Consider the following 20892-nt stretch of genomic DNA (forward strand, 5'->3'; position numbering starts at 1 on the left):
CATCTGCATCAATTACCCAAATTTTCAAATAAATTTTTAAAATGAGTTCTTCTAATTTAAAAAATGGTACGATAAGGAATTTATCTATAAGATTTACAAGTTATGCAAATGAGGGTAAAATCCATAAAAGATTAACAAATCACACAATGAGGATAAAATCCATAAGTTAGAATTGCCTTTTAGCAAATGTCTGCATTTTTCATACTAGAAAAGGATTTCATTATTAAAAAGATTTCCCAAATCTATTTTAAAAAACTGATTGATTTGTTAATATTAGGTGTTCACAAATAAAGTTTCCACTGTAAAATGTGATTTTGAGAAATTGTAATGTGATTTTATTCTAGTTCCTGTTAACCAAAAGGAAATAGTTTTTACTGAATAGTAAAGGTAAAGAAAGAAGAAAAATAAACTAATTATATAACAAGTAACACACAAAGCAATTAATAAATGCAAAGTTTTAATGGTTGGAAATTGACTAAAGCTACCGTGCAGATGGAGATTCTTTTTGTCAACTAAATACATTATTTTTTAATAGTTAAGATTAATAATTGATGACCCTGAATTTTTTATCACAGTCAGGCTATATCTGTTTCAGTCGGAAACAAATTTTGTTTTTGTTGATTGAACACATAAATAACAAATGCAAATGGATGCTTTAATTAAGGTACATTCTGCTTCTATCTCAAACAAGTAACTGTTGATATTTTTATGTTCTAACAAAAATGCAAGTCAAATCGCAATAAAGAGCGTTAGTGTTAAGTTTAAAATTGTATGCTATTTATAAATAAAAGAATTTGAACATTTTAAAAAAGTGTTTGACAAAGGACTTGAAAATCACCACACTAATTTCCTCACAGTGAGAGATTTAGTATTTACACTGGAAAAAACTAATACTCAGAAACAGCTTAGCTTCCCTCAAACCTCTTAACTTTGATTCTTCCTGTGACATACAAAAAATATGACATTAAGAATACATAACATGAAAACTATAATAAATCTCACATGGCTAGAAGGAATCATGTTGTTTTTAAACATTACACACATATTATTAATTTGCTGAGAAATCATTTTGTTAATTTTTTTTTAATTGAATGAACTATTTCAAAATGTAATAAAAGCATGTTTGATAATTAATAATAATGATAAATATATTCAACATCTAGAAAAGAAGAGTTGTAATATATTGAGCTTTATATTGAGGGGAACTCACTCTTCTTGTATTAGTCTTATAATGTTTGAGTGATGTCCCTTGCATGGGCTTTCTGTTTTTCCGATTGAGAATAAAACGTGGTGTGCATAGAAAATGGCTTCCTCGTCTGTTGTGTTATCTATCTAACTACAAATCTACTTCAAGAGTGATTACAGGATTGACATTGTATTTGATGCCTTGGATAAAAAGCATTTAATATGAAATATAAAATTAGTAAACAGATATATTTCTTGAGTATTCAATGCTATATTTTTACTAAATGAGGTGAAAAACATACCCCAGGATTGAGATTAGGGCTATATTCAAAAGTGACTTTGCTGCCTGCACAATCTGGTTTCAAAGCTCTAGTCAATAGTATAGGAGTGATGTCTTCACCTGACAAAAAATTAGAAGCAGCACTGAGAACAACTTTTATTTTATTTACATTGTGGTTTACTTTTGAAATGACAAACATTAATATAAATAATACCTGACTTATATTACCAGGTAAAAAACATTTATTTAGAATAGCATGACTCAAATTTAAAGTTCTTTTCCAAAACTTTTTCTAAAAAACTGCCAAGAAAAATCTTTGTTAAATTTTACTCTTGTTTAGAGAAGTGTTTTACCTTTCCAGTAGTTGAAGTGATCACTTTCTCTGATACAAGAATTAAGTTCTCCATATGGGCTACAAGTAGCATTCGTTAAGGCAGGACAGTCACATAGGCTTTTGCTTGTTTCAGTTGATTGGATATGGCCACAATATCCAGAATAGATACTTTCAGTCTGGCTCACTCTTCAAATAGAGATTTTATTTTGATTTATTTTATTTCATTTTGTTTAAAAAAAAATAACATTTGGTAATACATCATTAAAAGTCCAAACTATTAATAAATAAATAAATTTTACCTCCATGATTGTGTGAAAATATCTGGCCTTGTTCCTGCTCTGTTGAAGTAGGTGCCATCAGATTTAAGTAGTGATATATCCTTGTCACCATTATAATCTCCACAGAGACCTAAATCATAAATTTCATTTAGTATTTTATTAAATAGCTGCATTGTATATACCTACTCTACAAGACTTAAATGATTTTATTTAAATCGAATGATTGAACCAACCTTTAGTGTGCTTATAATCTTTAGCTGATGGAACAATTAAAACATTCACATAATCAGCTTTGGCATCTACTTCAATTGTAGTACCTGTTGGTATTTTAACCTAATGTAAAAAAAATTTAAAATGTTTAAATTATTTACATGAGTGATTGATTAAATGTAATAGAAAACAACTTTTTAGATTAAATCTGTTTCACATTCTTTAAATATTAAAGTTCCTCAAGAATTCTTACCTCATACTTAAGACCACCACCCACTCTTCTAATTGAAGTTTTGGGTGTCAGATCATCAACTAAAAACAGTTTAACAGCCAATGTCTGTGTTGGGCTCTCATTAGCAGATGCTCCACACTGGTCAATTAAAATGACATCATCAAGGGATCTTACAGCTACTGCACATGTGCAAGAACCAAGAGATTTTTGGCTGCATTTTCTATAGAATCCATGGACCTAGAAAGCGGTGGTTAAAACATTTAAAAAATTAATTAAGAACAAAATTCTAAAAAGATTGTACTATAGAAAACATTTTTTTTCTCTAACAGTACTTTAATTTTTAAAAATAACTTCATTTTATTAATGCACATTTTTTTTAACAATCTTACCTCAAAACAAAGTGTGTCATGAGCATAGAGAACAAATTCTCCCTCATAATTATTGTCATAGTATCTGCCATCAAATGTCTTCATGTGAGTATCAGTCATAGATATACAGACTGCATCAGTATCACTGTCTTGTGCTGTCACCTAGAATTTTTTTTAAAAGTACATAATTAAACAAAACTGTAACACATTCTTTGTTTATCATACTTCTTAACTTCAAAAAAGTTTTTCTATGAAATCTCAGCAACGTTAAAATTTATTAAGAATTCAATATGTTTAAAATAAAAATATTTAATTTAAAGAGAGATATCCCTTACCTCAACTGTTTGTAGGATACTTGACCACATCTCAACACCACTGCTAGAGGTGACACTTCCCAAAACATGTACCACTTGTGTTTGATTGCCATCTATGATGTTGTCTATCTTTGCCTCTATGTCAATCACTGCATCCAATTGCCAGTTGCTGGCTGTGATCTCAATACCGCATGATATGTTACTCATAGATTTCATGGCCCCTGTACTCAGAGCTATTTGAGACCATGCACCTGAGCTGGGACATACAATGTTTTGGTAGCTTGGATCAACCCAGACTTTGATATTTAAGGTGCAGGCTGATGTTGAATTGAATGAATCACAGAGGAAAGCAGGTGGGAAATTACTATGTATTGTTATATTTTTTCCAGGTTGACCTTCTTGCACTAGTAGAGCAGCTGGGCTTGTAACCTGCAAACAGATTAAATAAAATTGTTAAAGTATATTATTTTGTGGTAGCAAAGAAAAATGGTCAAGCAGTATTTTTTTTATTTTTTTTAAACTATGAAAAATCACTTTTTAGTTAATTTCAAGACAGTCAAAAGAAGATGTTTAGAAAATATTTTAATCTGTAAAGAAATCGAAAATATTATTTTTATAGACATTATAATATCCAAAAAAAAAATTTTAATAATGAATGTGAATATATATCTTAAAAAATAAATTATTATTTGCATTCCACTTGTTAAATAACAATGAGAGCTTATCAAGTTATAAATGTTCAAACAATCTCTTACTGTTACAGAAAGGCTCAAAACTTGGCTTTTTCTGAATCCTCCAATAGTTGCTTCACAGCTTCCATTGACACATAGACTTACACCACAAGAAAGCTGAAGGTAATGTAAGAAAACAGAAAATAATTTTACTTCTATACAATTCTTAGGATATTTGTAAAGTTATTATTAGTAGCATAGAGCTTATTTATCTATTATTGTTAATCCTAGATGTATAAATTAATAGTTTTCAAATAATGGAAACCACTCCAAATAATAATATCCAGTTACAGTTAGTTACTTTGGTTACTGAAAAGATTAAGAAGGTAAAAGTTAATCCTAAATGTAAAATGATTGACATACCTGAGCACCATATTTCAGGTTGATTAGTCTGCCTGGATCCATGCCTACCCAGTATGTGTTGTTCTCTTTGTTGGTAAAGATTGTTTTCCTTTCCACTACTTCATCTTCTATCAAAAATTTGACATTTGCTTGATAGATTGTGCCTGAATTTGATATATTAAACTTGCAGAAAAGAGTATAGATGTCTTGGCTTAAAGTGTCCTTCTGTGCAATAACAGCTTCAGGGTTTGCAGTAGGTAAAGCAATCTCAGTTTCTATAAAGAGAGAAAAATGCATTGTTATTAAATTATGAATTTCATAGCTGAACTTTTGTTGAACAAAATATATTTTATTTCTATTTTTAAATAGTGTCAATAAATATATATGTAAAACATTTTTTGAAAAGCATAAAGGCCTACTCAATCAGTTAGAAAAGCTATTTACACTTCATGTAGAAATCTAGTTGATACTTTTAAAAGAAAAGAAAATAGTTCAAAGTGTTTCTATTTAGATTATAATATTTAAAAAAATTTTATGTGAATTCTTACCAGTATTGCAGTTCCATTCTTCAAAAACATAGCCAGGCCATCTGACAAGCCCACTTCCTGCAGTAAGACTTGTAAGGGCTGAGAGGTAACATAATTTAGCATCTCGCAGCAGTTGAATGGATCGACAGGTAAATTTCTTTTCTTCCAAGCAATATCTGCGACACTCATTTATACTTGAAGTCACTTTTGGCTTGTCTTGTGTTTTTACAAAAGCAAATCCAGGTTTATTTTTCCATGTAATGTTCCTCATTTGGCATGGATCTAATGACATAAGCACAGTAGCAGTGGGAAAATTAGTTAAAATAATGGTATTACTTTGTTCAATATTCAGTTTACATTTTGATGGTTATTTTGTATTTAAAGATTTCAGTAACAGTTAAATTTGCTAAAGTAAAAAATAATATAGGAATTACAGTTTTCACAAATCCATTCATAGTTGTAGGTGGAAGAATCAATCAACAGTGCTGAGTCTTCTGTGTTGAGGCTGCATTCATTACTGGTTGAGTTGAAATCAAAGGACAGACAACCATCGCTATCTGCACAAAGTTCTTTACAGAAACTAGTGTCGCCATTCTGGGACTGACCACCAGAGATATAACCTTTCTCTTTTAGCCACATAACAGGAAGACCTCTACAGGAGTCTGAATAACACAAGCTTTTTATTTTAAACAATACCAAAATGGCATAGATAGATAGAAATAAGACTAGACTGGTAGAGATTAATAAGGACGATGTAAACTTTAGTTGGTATTGACGGTAGACAATTTGGTTTGAGAGTATGTGCAGTTGTTTAATAAAATATGTGAGCATGAGTGAGATGGGATGATGTTAGCAATGACGTAGGACGCGAGACTGAAGAGATAGTAATGGGTTTTGCCAAAATCGGAAAGGACATGTTATATATTTTGTAGTGTAGATCTAGTATTACTATTGGTGGTTGATGATTAAAGTTCAAGTTAGTTGATGAAAAAGTTAATTATATTTCATAATTGGACTTGTTGATATCATTAGTGTCATTGGAAATAAGAGTTTTCTCATTCTTATCATACGTTTATACTAATAGTAATAGAAGTAATTCATCACATATCACACATCCGTTCCCCCCACCACATTAGCTACCCATTTGAGTTAGATGTGCTGAGGTTTTCAGGTTATACGTTGTGCTCTCTATTACCCAATCACACCAAAACATAAGTATAATAGAAGCAAATATTTATATTAATTTACTTTACCTTTAGCCACTTGCCAAGTTGTGACACTAATAGATGAATTACAGAACTCTCTTACAGAATTTGGATTAAATTCACCATCTTCATAGCAAAGGTTGTTGATTAGGCATGTTGAGGTCTGTTTAACAGAATATAAATACATATATAGTTTATTGTCTCACAATATTTAGTTAAATAGAAAAACAGGAAAATGTCTTACAACCAAACTTTGCAATTTAAACATATTTAAATGATACAAAGGAAAGTAGGCTTAAATAATAATTTTAGGTTAATTTAGTATAACTAAATTCATTTTTTTTTTCATTACTAAATTAATATATTTTAAAACATTTCAAAATAAATTGTTTATAACAATTAGCACCTTATTTAAAAACACAAATTCTTTACCATTATGTCTCTGCTGGTAACTTTTCATATCTTAGAAGTACATAAATCAAGTGTATAAAAATAACTGTTTCATTTCATATTCATAAGTAACATCATATAAATCAAAAGTAGACTATAGTGTACAGAATTATAAACTACCTTTTGGGTGCAGGTTGTATTTGAAGTAAAGCAGTCCATGCATTGTGAATCGTAGACAATGACAAAAGCTGGTGCACTCAGTGAGTTTTCATTTGTAGCTATCTGAACCTGGAATGTTCCTGCTTCTGGCAATGAACACTGCACTTCATTTACAGTCAAAAATGTGGCATTTGATTTCGTCAGAGCACTCAAAGATCCAAGTAAGTTGTATGTACCAGAAGCATTGCTCTATGGAGAGGAATTGGTTGGGTTTTTTAAAAAGAAATTTTTGATGAATAATAACATTTTCAGCATTACATTTTTTTAAACATAATTATAGTTTCAAACTTATCACAAGTCGTTTAAGTTTTAAATATTTAACTAGCCATGGGTACCCGATTCACATAAATTATAGGCCTATATATTATTGGCCTTTTAATGTTATACTTGTTTGAAAAAAAATAATTTATAAAATAGTTTTTGGTCATAACGCAGTGTTCTGGAACACTGGCTATACATTGTTAGTCAACACCATGTTAAATGCACACTCATTAACGATTCCGTTAAAACCCCGGCTGTTCAATGGTATTTATGCTGTTTTTTAAAGTAATTTGTATTACTTTTGGCTGAGAAAATAGTATACATTTCATAGCGTATGTCTTGATGAGTAGACCTAAAGATCTAAATCAAATTTGAATGAAATAGTTCATTTCTTCATAATCTAAAATTGGAAGATGACACCATAAGTTTTGTGTACTTTCCATAGTTTAAACATATGGCATATGATGTCATTGTTTATTGCATTCTTGTCACAATAATAAACACTTTTCCAGTTGCAAAATTAAAAATGTGATTCTAAATTCAAATATGCCTTTATTTTTATTTTCCTTCTTTAAATAAAATTTAGTTTATATATTTAAAACATCCAACATATTATTTTCAACAAACGTCCTTATCTTTAAGTTCTCCATTTATAGCTGAAGATACTGATCACATAGCCTCTTTTAGTGAGAGAGAGAGAAGTGCGCACATGGGCTTTTATACATTAGGATTATATATTTGTACACACCATCAGTTTTGTGACATAGCAGGCAAGTTCAGGCACATTGACAGTGTTGTTAACATACAGTACAACAGTGCTACATTCTTCATCACGTGTATCACACAGACCACCATTAGCCAACCCAAAGAGATTAGGGGGCAGGTTTGTCTCCACAAAGCAATCACTACCACCATAGCCAGAGTTGCACGAACAGACACCTTCAAATTTAGATAATTGATGAAAAATACATAGAATGAATTCAAATAATTTATAAACAGATTTGAACCATCAGGGTGGGTATATCTTTTTAAAAATGAAATTCCAGACTTTTTATATATAATAATGTTTTAGTGACTAATTTATAAAAGATGCACATTTGTACTTCCTTTTAATTACAGTACAATGACAATTATTTTAGGCAATTGACATAATGTTTATATTTAACTTTCTCTACCCAAATGTCAGAAAATAACTTTTCTGAAACTAAATTACATACTCTTTATAAAATCCAGCACAATAACTAGTGATTTTCCAGATGTTTTAAAGTCTGAAATTCAGACTTTTTCTGCACCTAACAGACTAACCCTGTACATTATTAATGAAATTCAATGTTCAAATGCTATTAATAAAAAATTAATTTAAATTCTAAATAAATTTAAATTCTAAATAAATTTATTTTATTTTATGTTTTACTTTATAAATTATAGCCTATCTATGCTGCCAATTGTTAGTAGAAGTCCACAGAGTTTACTGAAATGTTTAGTAGGTGTTACCTTGTGTACAAGTCCCAGTTGCACCACATTCAGCTATGCAGAATAAAGAAGTATAACTTGTTGGAGGAGCTTTTGGATCACCCTCCCATAATGAAGTGTTGCGCTCTAACTCTATTTCACATTGTGTTTGTATACTCTGTACAGCAGCTTTTGACCAAATGTACTGCCCTGTTTCCTGTATATTTATTTTTAAAAGTGAATATTTCTTCTTAAGTTACAAGTAGACCTATATTAAAAAATCATAGTATAAATATATTAATATGGTACTTACAAACATATCATAAATCAAAGATTCTTTAACTGCATACATCCTAACTGCACTGATGTCTTTACATGTTAAAGCTATGTTATCTGATTCTAAAATTCCTTCAGCTAATACCGTAACAGCTTTATAGGTAAAACCTGATGGACTGGTGAGACTTGTATTGATGAACTAGAGAGAAAAAAAACAATGTGATTTAATCGTTGCAGATTGTAAAAAAAAACAGAGAGTATGCAATGAGAGAAAAAATAGCATGTCTGTTTCATGTTTGTTATAAAGCAGTGAGGGCAATGTGAAATGGTTATCTATATAATAATATATATATATAGTTAAAAGAAATCAATAAATTATATAACTGGGAATATAAGAATATTAATATCTTAACTTATAGCTCTTTGTTTTCTATATTTAAAGTTTAGAAATAGTTAAATACCACAATTCTGCATGTTCATTAATTGATTGTTGCAGCTTTTAAAGAGTCATGTCAAATAAGATGGTTAAGAGTGCATTAGCTTACTTTACATTTACATACCTCTGGTTTATAGTTTTGGTTATATTCAAATAGGGGAAATGTTGTGCTGTCATAGTTAAGCTGGTCAAGACACTTCAGTGGGTAAACAGCACGAGCTTCTAGTTGTGCAGTAAAATCTATCTGATCTAAATGTTTTAAATATAAAAAATATTTAAAAGTTTGTTAATCAATCAAAATCTTTAATTTTTTCAAGAAGTATAAAGGAAGCATTTGTAATCATAGAAAAAAATGAAATCAAGATTTGACAAAAAAATTTAAATGAAATGTTATAACAATAAAAGGAACACGGCATAACAAATCAAACAAGTATAATATATATCAATAAACAATTACAAGAAACAAAAAACAAAAAACCCAAAAGATATAACAAAAATTAATTTTCTTTTAATATCTTTAATATTCTATAATGACATTGAAAATTGGAAGGAGAACATCGTGGAATGTACAAGATTGCTCATTGCAAAATTACTTAAAGCAGCAATGGACTGAGAAAAATTATTTGAAAAACAACTGTAGTGCCCCAATGACCAAGGGGTTAAGAGAAGGTTGATTGACTGATTCTATAAAAATTAACAAAAGATTGTAACAAAAACAGATATGGCAAATTTAAGTGGAGTGTGCTGATGACAGAAAAGTCATGTTGAAAAAGCAGCCATGTTAGGGTTAACATCATTGTTGTGTATTGTATAGATAATTTTATTATTTCTATCTTCAACTAAAGTAAACATAAACGTTCAAAAATACAGAATGAGTTCAGGATTCAAGTGTTCTTAATATTAAATAGACTACTTAACAGTCAAATGATATAGAAGATAAAATTCACCTCTTTCCAAGAAAGGGCAAATAACAAGGTCATAGCCATCTCCACATTTTTCACTTGAATCACAGTAACAAAACGAAGATTGTTTTTCTAGCATATTTCCATTATCACAAGATCCAGTATAAAGTGTGTCCTGTGGGTTAACTCTGAAAATGAAAAAAAGAAATCATCACTGATTAAAAACAATAACAGTTATAATTCTCCTCATTATAGTTGTTTTCACAAATATTATTTAATATTTATTATTGTTATACATACATCATACAACTAATATACTTGTTCAGACAGTTCCAATTGTACCCTCTACACTAACAATTTTCATTTCATTTCTAAACAATTTACAATAATCTTCACCCCTATTGTTATAATGACACATAGTGTGGTATACTTATGCTTCAGAATAATACTTAGCATTATCATTCAAGGAGCATACATCTTTAAAATGATTTAAGGTAATTTAATACCACCTTTAATTTCATATCACATAAATACATTCATTTTAATGTTTGGAATTTTCCCCAAAAAGTATATTTTTGTATTTTTACAAGTATTGCTAAGATGCTGATCTTAAAATATGGACAATTAAACAAAATAAATAAATATGTAATAGATATTTCAACCCCTGTGAGTTTTTGCAGTACATAAATATGATGATCAGTATTTGTAAACCTACCTCCAGGTTAAAGAATAGTCATTAGGTTGATTGAGATCTGTATTATAGACTGTTTTATTTGGAAAAGTTAAATCATTGGTGACATTCCCATCGTACATTCCGCAGAGACCTGTTAGAATATTTTCTTTTTATTCTATGCTTCAAACCAATTTGGAATAATTAAAAAGGCTAGGTTAACTTTTGCACCTATTATATTTTTTGTTATGGAATAGATTTATTTTTTAAAACATTTCATTCTTTGATACCTTGTGTCTGGCCATGGTCAACTGGTGCAGGCTTCAACCAAAGGTTGATGAAATTTAAACCCTTGATAGCACTGCGATCCACATACAGGATAGCCCCAGTAGGAAAAATTATCTAAAAATAATAGTTATTGATGATATTAAGGTCTATATAACATACTATTCAACAAAGAATAATTTTGTTAATGAGGCATTTACCCATATAAAGCATAAAAAGTGTGAGGGTTTTCAGAAAGATTGAAAATTATCAAAATATTGATAGTGTCTAATCAAATATCATTATCCACTATATACTCTGAATTTATAACCTTCCTAGATAAACAAAAGTACAAAATAAGAATCTTTAACGCAAACTTTAAAGCGGTATTGTTTTATGGCTCAGGGACCTGAATGGTTATCAAGTCCAATACCAACAGAATACAGTTGTTCACAAAAAGATATCTACATCAAATCCTTAATGCAAGATGGCCAGATCAATGAAGACCTATGGCAAACCACAAAGCAACAGTCAATTGACAGGGATATAAAAAAAAAGCCACAAATGGAGATGGTTCAGGCATGCCCTGAGAAGGAAAAGGGTCAACATCAAAGGGAAAAGAAAAGTAGGCCAACCGAAGCAATCCTGGAGTAGGCTAGAATTGTGTTGATTATCATATCAAAATGTCAAACTTGAATTGATTAAGAATGTCTATTTGGTATTATAATTTATTATATGATATTAAAATTTTTTGGGTAAGTGGCTTTCTGGCATTTGTCGTATTCAGGCAAGTGTCCATTTGGGAAATTGGCCTTCGAGCAAACAGCATTCGGGCAAGTGTCTTTCGGAAATTTGTTGTAAACCCTAAGCATATTATGTACACTCATGTAAATGATGTTAAAACAACCTTGGATAAAATTCAAATTCTGATCAATTTATACACCATAACAATTTGGCACCATAACAATTTGGAATCATGAAAGAGATTGAATGGTTTGGTGGTTGCTAACAAAGGTTACAAATTAGGCAACAGGGCTAATGATTGCAGGTTGTCCCCTGACCTAACTGCCATAAATTCTAACCAGATCGTGTAATACCATGGGATAGGATCAAAATCTCTGGAGAAACAAACAGGATTTAGCAACTGTCAACAAGGGTAAAATAAATATTCAATCTTAAACCCTGTTATGATCTGCCTGGTTCAATAACATTTCTTGAGTTGATTATTCTCTTGGATAAAAAAAATGATTTCAAAATAAAAAGCTAGCATTCTCTGAAAATACATATGAAATAAAAAGACACACAAGCATCTTACCTGGTATTCTCTTCCTTCATACTGACTAAGAATCCTGAATCCAGGACTTAGAATGCCATTCTTGAACAATTTGACAGTCATTGGGTAAAAAGCATTCCCCAAATTTTTTGGACCACACTTGTCAATGACAATAACATCATCTCCTGCTCTTGCTGCAACTGCACAGTTACATGACACACGTCCACTACCACAGGCTCGATAAAACACTCGAACCTTTAGTTTATATATTTAATTATAGTTACATATAAATTAATAAAATAGCTTATAAATCATATCTGGTACATGATAATAAGACATATTACAAGATAAACCTAACCTACCTCTACTCTTAACATTACATCATGTACCTAAGAACATCCTTAATATTTAAAGTTATCATTATCAGCAATATTTGCTGTATGAAATATAGCTGTAAAATATATATCTTTTGCTTGAACTTATTTTTTTTTTACTTTTATTAATGTGCAAGTATTTAATTTTTACATATCTTAAAAAATTATATTTCAGAACAATAGTAAATTCTTATTTGAATTATTTACCTCAATAGGTAGTGTGGAGTGTCGATAGAACACAAATTCACCAAGCAAGAAAACATGAAACAGCCTATAAACACAAAATAAATTTAATTCAAAATCATTTCAATCATTAAATTCAAGACAAATGTAGGCTGTTAAACTGTTTTCTCATACTTTATGTGTTAATAGTGTACAAAATATATGACACTGCAATATTAAACTACAGAATGACACAGTATTTGGTGTATTTATATTCATTAATGTGAAATTTAGGGCAACAAAAACAACAAAAGTTAGTTAAATAAAAACATTATAATATTCATAATAGACCTCTTTAAAAAGTTAATAATGTAAGGGAATTTTTTTTTTTACATTTCAAAAGTTAGCCAATAAATTTCAGTTGAATATAGGTCTTACTTTCCATCAAATGTTGTGATGTGGGGATCATTTACTGATGAACATAAAGCATTGGTATCTCTGTCTACCAATTTTATCTGAAATAAAAACAATAAAAAAATCAAATCAAAATGCATAAATTAGTACAATTAGTACTGATCTTTTACTATCATACTAGAATATACAGTCTAAAAAGCTTAATAAATCATGCTGTTTTGCATTCTTAACTGCAACTTCTCTTAACATGAAAATTAAGTGGGCTGGAAATTAGGGGTTTCAAAGATATTAAGAATATTGTTAAGGAACGTTGTCTGTCAACTAGAGTAAGGATGACTATTTTAACTGTCAAGCTTGAATAGTTGTTAAATAATGTCTTCAAAATATTTCTAATGAACATTTAATTTACCTTAGAAGTTAGATCACCCAATGAAAAATTAAAGGCTGGCAACACAACATTTTTTGATATTTTTAAAGAGACATTGTGGTCTCCATCATAAATATGGTCAGTGACTGCTTTAACATTCACAGAAAAATTTGATTGCCAGTCTGCATTGGTAAAACGTATATCACATGTTGGTGATTCACTGCTGTCCTTTTTTATCATTACAGCTGCCTGTGGTATTTGAGTGCCTACATTGGGAAGATAAAAATCTAATGAGACTTTGCAAAAACAAAGAGTTCATATTCCCTTGCTTTAAGCAAATAACATTGTTTTAATGAAGTTTTTGAAATAAGGGAAAAGTAGTTACCATTTGGACAAGAACTGGGGGTTGTAGATTCTAGTACTTCTACTTTTATGCTGAAATCACAAAATTCAGCACCTTCACCATAACCTTTGCAAAGAAAATAAGGTGGCGCTGTCAGTCTGATTGTTATGGTTTCTCCAGTTTCCCCTTCATTGATGATAAGGTCTTTCATATTTTCAATCTAAAAATGTAAACATTATTGGCAGTTGTTATATACCTTTATTTATCATTTTGATTACAGCAATTATATTTTTTATTTGAAGAGTGTCATTAAAAAATTATAAATAAAGATATAGCCTATATGTTCACTATTAAACCATTACAATTAAGCTGAACTACAACTACCAAACAAAGTAAGAAATATCACATATAATTCTGATTCAGAAATTGATATGAATCCATATCACTGAGATACATTGAAAAAATGCAATGAAGCTAATATTCACCCAATTGTATGAAACATTAGTGATAGATGTTTGATCATTAAAGTAAGTAAGAGATATTTAGGGCCGCATGGTCTAGTGGTAGAACCCTGGTGGTATTCAGAATAAGATAATCCTTACTAGAACGGTTGCCATGTAAATATTAGACATGATGAGTGGTCCTCGAGTGTCTTCACAGTTGCTGGCAATACAGACACTAACTGCACACTGAAGCTGTAATTATATTACATTGGCATTTTATTTCACATTTTCCAATGACAGGATATCCATAAAAGTCAAAGTATAGACATGTAGCTAATACTGCAATAACATTAATGTAAGGGGAAAACTGAGAGGTAATCTTATTCACTTAACAAGGAGGTTTACAAAATCTAAACAAACCAAACTAGACTAGATTAAGTAAATTTTAAAAATCTAAGTCAAGAGTACCTATGATGTACTTTATTTGACTATTAGACTAAAGAAAACCCACCTACAAAATTAACTAAAAGACAAAAACTACTAGAGGAAAAACAAAAACAAATTTTAGTTAAGGGAAAACCCAACAAAAATAAAACTACTAAAAAAACCCAGCCAAAATAGGCAGACTACAATCAACATTTTAACAAATAATACCATTAGGACATGTCTAATTAATTATACATAGCTTGTACAATACAACAATGATGTTCTTTAAGACTAAATCTGTGCAATACAACCATGATGTACATTAAAGGCTAAATATTATCTATGCTAGTATGCATAAGATATATGCACTTACATATGGAGAATTTTACGCTCACACTAAATAAAAATGTTTCCAGGTTCTAAGTTGTACTTGATGCTGGCTTCCAAAATTCTTGACACTATCAGGAACTTGAGTTAATTTCTAATGTTAATAACCTGAGCAATGGCTGCATTATCCTGAATGAGTAGTGTCCAGACTAAGTTTGAGCACTATTATAGTGACTAGTCTACCCGCACATCTTCATTTCCCCAGAGTCCTAATCTTGCTGAGTCAGGCACCAAACTGTCACTTGATGCATGAGATGAAGCTGGGTTACTCTTAACTCCTACATTTCACACTCAATAACTGATCTCTATAGGTCCCCACGCCGTCTCTAGTCTAACAATCCAGGCATGGGCAGTAATACCTCCCTATGGTCATTGGATTGGTGTCTGCCGTTCAACAGTGTATAATGAGTAATAATTCCACCTTGATGTTTTATCTCCAGCTGTATGCCCGAGCTCAAGTTTAGACATAAATCACCGCATGTATCTTCCCTTTGGTACTTGTCAATAATGTGCCTGCATTTAGCTTGTAGCCCTTAATGACCATCACATGATAAAAACATTAATTAGATTTCCTCTGGTCTGCTCATCTCCGAATATCTTAGGTTAAGGGGTTATTTACCCCTTGGGTAGTAGTAAAATGGTGTTTGTAACTAGCACTTAGTCACTTATGCCCCTTTAATAAGCACACAAGTTACTATTTCATTTTAGGCTAAACAACAGAACATCAGTCAACATTAATAATAAAAAATAATTATATTTTATAATACCACCGCTCTGGTAATGCTAAGAAAAATTACAAACTATATCGGTTTTAACAAAACAAATTATAGAGAATCTTAAACACATTTAATTAAAGATTGTATTGTTTTATTCAAAAATAACCCTTATTCCAGTTTTATTCCAATATTAATCATCCTGATTAATAACTCAAAAGTAATTCATAATAAAGCATTTACCATTTCACCCGGCGCTAGTTTATTTGCATTAACACTATCCAAAGTTTGTGAGGAGTTTCCTATGTTAACCAAATTAGTTTCATGGGCCCATATAACATCATATTTGTAATCTTTTCCAGTTAAAGGAGAATATTCACAAGTAAAAATATCTTTGTAGGGTCCACCAAACTGAACATTTATTGTGGCTTTCAAAACTTGGATTTCCATCCTTGTCGATACCCCTGAAAACATCATATTATTAGAATATTCCTTATTTTCAGCAACAATTGCAAAAATAATAATAAATAAATAAATTTTTATATTATAAAGTCCCTCAAGCATTTTATCTCAAAAAAATTAAATTTCAAATCAATTAATGTTTGTGTATATATTATTAGTAATAAGAAATGTTATTTTAAAACATACCACTTAAGCACTGAAATTTTTCATGTATCCAGCCAGGAGCAGGCCTATCAGGTACTGATAAAGTGGGATCTACTAGCACACAAACTCCTCTTTTCTTCAGGAAGTTTATTCCCTGGCAACTTGAATTAGATAAACAAAGAGATCGACAAGTGGTTTCCATCCATATATCACTATGCACTGCTACAGTTGTTCCTTTCACAATATTTTCAAATTTTGTCCATTGTAATTCTTTTCCTTGACAGCGATCTGTAATAAAAATATATTTTCAAACAATAATTATTTATAAAAATTTAACTCCAATTTTCTAAATATAGATAATTTTTAATATTTAAATAGTTTGTTTAACATAAATTAAGAATGTAGACAAAAAGGAGTGTAAAATTAGATATTAATTATTTTTTTTCTTTTAAAAGAGGTAAATATGAGCACTCACCATTTTTACAAAACAAATCAATATGAGTGAAGCTTTGTGCCTGCAACAAGTAATCTGGCACAAGAAAACTTGTGTATTTTGATAGAGCACAATCTTGAGTTATTGTGTTGAAGTCCACAGATCTACAAGGTAAGCCAATCTCTTTTTTACACATGTCTAGACACACATCACTGTCAGAAACATTGCTGTATGTAATGTCATTGTAGAATGCAAGAATACTTGTGCCATTTTCTTTCCTTTCCACTTCAGATCCAAAGCATAAATCTGTATGGCATTTATTTTGTATTAACTAACATGTATTAACTAAAATACTACAATATAATAAATTATACTGTTTTTGTGAAACTGTTTTAACAAGCAGATGATTGTCTCAACAAGAGTTTTAAAATCATTTTTGCCATGTAAGATAAAAAGCAATATTCTAAGACTAAAATACATACATTTGTACCTTACATTGTGTATTTATGAAAGCATTAAACTCACCTGGCTTCCTAGTCCAGTCGTCAGCATTGTTTGTAGAATTACATACTTGTGTGTGATTTTTGGGGTTTTGATCTAAGTCATCGTAGCAGTTTCCAGAGATGAAACATGTGTGGGGCTAAACAGACATAATTGTAGGTAACATATAAATTAACATTACTATCTATAATTAGCATTGATTTATACTTTTTATTGATCAGTATAGATACTTGTTTTACAATGTTTACCTATAATTGTTTTTAAAGTAAATATAACCAAAGTTCAAACCAAAAGTATTTGGTGGAATGTATGATTTCTTTACCTTTCTTTCCAAACTCCCAAGAAATATTTTAAAACAGCTTGGATTAAATGATAGATATGTAGCATTACTGCTAGGTGGTCCATTCAGATTTTTCACACTTATGAAGTAATTTCCTTCTGCTGGAAGTTTGCACTGAATTTGGCTGGCTGTTATGTATGTTGTTTCTGCAGCAAATATGTCCCCATCCACAAGATAGTTGGTATCATTGATCTGTAAGAAGAAATAAAAAGAAACTTTAATGTCATTTTATAATTGCATGTAATAATTTTAATACATTTAATAATATATTTTTAGTCAATAAAATTAAAAATATAATTTCTATTGGTTACATCTTCAAATAAGTAAGTAAAGTAAAGTTTCCCTTTCAAACCTGATGGTATATGGGGCAAGTGAAGTAGAGTTCACTTGTTTCTGTGAAGAGATAGTGTGGTCAGCACTATGCCCAGATGCCTATACTTTCCCTAAAATGAGTTAGGTACCCATCAAAGTTGGGTGGACTCAGGGATGGTCTACTGACTTGAGCCCGGATTTGAACTCGAGACTTACAAGTTAGCAGTCCAATAATAAGACAGACAAGTTTAATAACTGTATTACATTTCTAGACAACTTATTTTAACAGTTGTACATGTTCAAAAATGCAAGAAACAAAAATTCTAATCTTCTAGCCCATGTTAATTTGTTCTTTATTTTGTGCTCCTACTAATATGAGAGAATGCTTCAACATTAAATACATTAGTACTAATGACTAGCTGTATATGCTGAATACATGTTTGATAAATCAAATAATTAGCTAATTCAATTACACAATTATTTTTCTAATCATGAACATTATGGCCTATTCAAAGTCTGTTTTCTTGTAGCTGCAAATGAAAACCCAAAATGAATGAACCTTTAATTTTTGATAATAGCATTTTATGTCAGATGCAAAGGATTTTCCAAAGACTGCGACATAGACACATGTTTCTTGAAGGTTAGTATTGCAAAATTTCTGGTCAAATCTTGTGATGGTTGGAGGGTTGCTCTTCATTATAGAACAATCAAAACCACTGTATCCATCATTACATTTACAATAACCTGAGAAAAAAATAACCAAAATGCTGTTTTTATATCTCTAAACAAATTTAACTGAAAAAATTGCTTAGCATTTTAAATAAATTCAATATCACAAACTATATGGTTAACAAAAAAGATAATTGAAGAAACATAATTTGCCTCAAACTTACAAAAAACATAGAAGCCTAAACTAAATTTTTAAAAATATTTTTACCAGACAGGCAAATTCCTTGGTTTGAACAATCATTTGGACAAAGGACACTTAACACAGTATTTGGCGGACCATTTTGACCATAATAATGATAACATCGTTCAGTAAAGATTCCTAAAAGTGATGTGGCCCAGCTTTTGTTTCCAGTTCTCTGTCAAATATTTTCAATTCAAAATTTATTTATGTTATTGGGGTAGCCTATAACATTATTTTAAATCAAAGTTGTAACTGACTAAAGAAAAAAGTGAGGTGGGGCAGGGGAGTGTGCGGAGACAGTAGGAAAAAAAATTTCAAGGTTTTTTTAAATAATTTTAAAGACTATTAGATCAAGGCCCTGATCGATAGTTTAACCACATCATAGTATGCCTACATTAGTATTTTGTGTAAAAAAATAAGATGTAGATCTAGTGGATTTTTTTTTTTTTAAATGTAGTAAAAAACTCAAAATAACCACATTAAAAATAGATATTTAAATAAAAGCGCTTGTAGAATGTGCTCGCACATCTTAGGCCTCACATTCAAAACTGAGTGAGGTAAAAGTAATGTAATGAGAACAGTGCTTTTCTTTGCACTTTCCTGTTTCATACTTCATAATCTTTCAAATCAATATGCCTTTTCTTTTTGTTAATACAAAGTAGAATGAGAAACAAACAGAGCCTAGTCAGACAAAAGTTTTTTGCCATTTTTATTTAGGAAAAAAGCAGAGTTCTGTAAAAACTGAAATGTTACATGTCTACTAGAGATAATCCTATAAAAAACTGCGTTGGTAAAGTTATATATAAGGTGCAGCCTAGCAGTCATACATAAATGACGTTACATTAACTAACCGAATTTTACCCCAAGCCATATCATCATTAATAGCTAGACAGCCTGACAACAAAGGGCATTAAAAAGTTGGGACTACAGCCCCACCCACCTCTCTAATATTTTCTTTTCAGGACTGCCTGAAATTATAAAAAAATAGTGGGTAAATTCAAGAGGTTCATGCGTGATCACTCTTTCAATAAATAACTTATTTTTAACAAAGCTGTAGCACATTCAAACGGCCATAGTAAGTTTAGAGGCCATTGACTATTGCCCATCCCAGAATGATGTAGGCTAGCTACTGAGTGAACTGCATTCTTCTGTAAACCAGCGCAACAGTCATAAAGCAGGAGAAAATGTGACCATTCAAAACTGGGTAACAAAATGGAAAAATGGATCAGCTGAAAAGATTTCCAATGTTTTTAAAAAAGTTGTTTGGCCGGCAGAAAATTTCCAATCTTTTTTCAACATAAACTTTGTCTCAGATGGAAAAAGTGGATTTCAGGGAAAAACGGAAATGTTACATCACAGTTTAAATAAGTTTAAAGCTGCATATATTTTCATTACTAGAAACCATACCATTTCAGTGTACCAAAAAATGTGAAACCATTTTAAATAATTAAGAAACAGTAGGTATTAAATTAAATTATTAAAAAATACCTTTATATCAGATATGCAATTTTTATAGTCATCACCCTTAATTAATGATAAATTGCATAGATATCCAGCTTTGCTTGAATTAACAACTGTTTCACAGTCTACCCCGGCAGACAGATCTGTGTAATTTGTACCCTGTTAGTTTAGGAAAGATGTTCATTGTATTATAAGAGTAATAGGTTTAGTAGGTACTAAGTGCATCAAATTTTCTCTTAAGTAATAATCACTGCTTATTATTTTTATATTAAAATATAGATCTATTTTGAGAATGTGTTCAGACATTTTTCTTCTTCTTTTTTTACAAATCCACTCTTATCTTGATATCTAGAAAACACACTCATTTTATTAGTATAAAAGGGTTTCGCATGGTGGAGTCAGTAAAGCTCATTGTTGCCAAACCGAAAAGTCTCGAGTTCAAACCCTTGGGCAAATGAGGCTTGATAACTGGCGACAGAAACTCTTCTAGGAGAGACAACTCCAAAATCAAATAACTTCTGCCTTGTAGTTTGTTCTTGGTTGGACAAAGG

General features: G+C 30.5%; 1 protein-coding gene and 2 long non-coding RNA genes across 3 annotated transcripts; all 3 read right to left on the reverse strand.

The window, feature by feature from the left end:
* Positions 1 to 3400: 3400 nt before the first annotated feature.
* On the reverse strand, positions 3401 to 12272 carry LOC131943152 (uncharacterized). The gene is made up of 16 exons (XM_059303159.1): positions 12192 to 12272; positions 10903 to 11014; positions 10658 to 10766; positions 9988 to 10130; positions 9165 to 9289; positions 8642 to 8803; positions 8371 to 8545; positions 7625 to 7815; positions 6577 to 6804; positions 6055 to 6169; positions 5236 to 5463; positions 4823 to 5083; positions 4296 to 4549; positions 3957 to 4049; positions 3499 to 3630; positions 3401 to 3457 (listed from the first exon to the last, which is right to left on the reverse strand). Exons 1-16 carry the CDS (start codon positions 12270 to 12272, stop codon positions 3401 to 3403), a joined length of 2466 nt encoding a protein of 821 aa, XP_059159142.1.
* On the reverse strand, positions 12272 to 13200 carry LOC131943140 (uncharacterized). Its single transcript, XR_009386852.1, has 3 exons — positions 13124 to 13200; positions 12731 to 12794; positions 12272 to 12404 (listed from the first exon to the last, which is right to left on the reverse strand). It is a non-coding gene; the product is annotated as an uncharacterized LOC131943140 (long non-coding RNA).
* Positions 13201 to 17013: 3813 nt separating this feature from the next.
* On the reverse strand, positions 17014 to 17849 carry LOC131943139 (uncharacterized). Its single transcript, XR_009386851.1, has 3 exons — positions 17641 to 17849; positions 17343 to 17457; positions 17014 to 17123 (listed from the first exon to the last, which is right to left on the reverse strand). It is a non-coding gene; the product is annotated as an uncharacterized LOC131943139 (long non-coding RNA).
* Between the last annotated feature and the right edge of the window lie 3043 nt (positions 17850 to 20892).

Source organism: Physella acuta, unplaced genomic scaffold, assembly GCF_028476545.2.
Source record: "Physella acuta isolate Inbredline_101_S28 unplaced genomic scaffold, ASM2847654v3 ptg000443l, whole genome shotgun sequence".
NCBI lineage: Eukaryota > Metazoa > Mollusca > Gastropoda > Physidae > Physella > Physella acuta.

Excerpts from the sequence above, each read along its gene's own strand:
- LOC131943152 (XM_059303159.1), bottom strand. The coding sequence starts at position 12,272 with ATGACTGTCAAATTGTTCAAGAATGGCATTCTAAGTCCTGGATTCAGG. Across the intron at positions 8,546-8,641 it reads CTTTGATTTATGATATGTTT|GAAACAGGGCAGTACATTTG; the intron begins GTAAGTACCATA and ends ATAAATATACAG. Across the intron at positions 5,084-5,235 it reads TGAATGGATTTGTGAAAACT|ATCCATGCCAAATGAGGAAC; the intron begins GTAATTCCTATA and ends TTATGTCATTAG.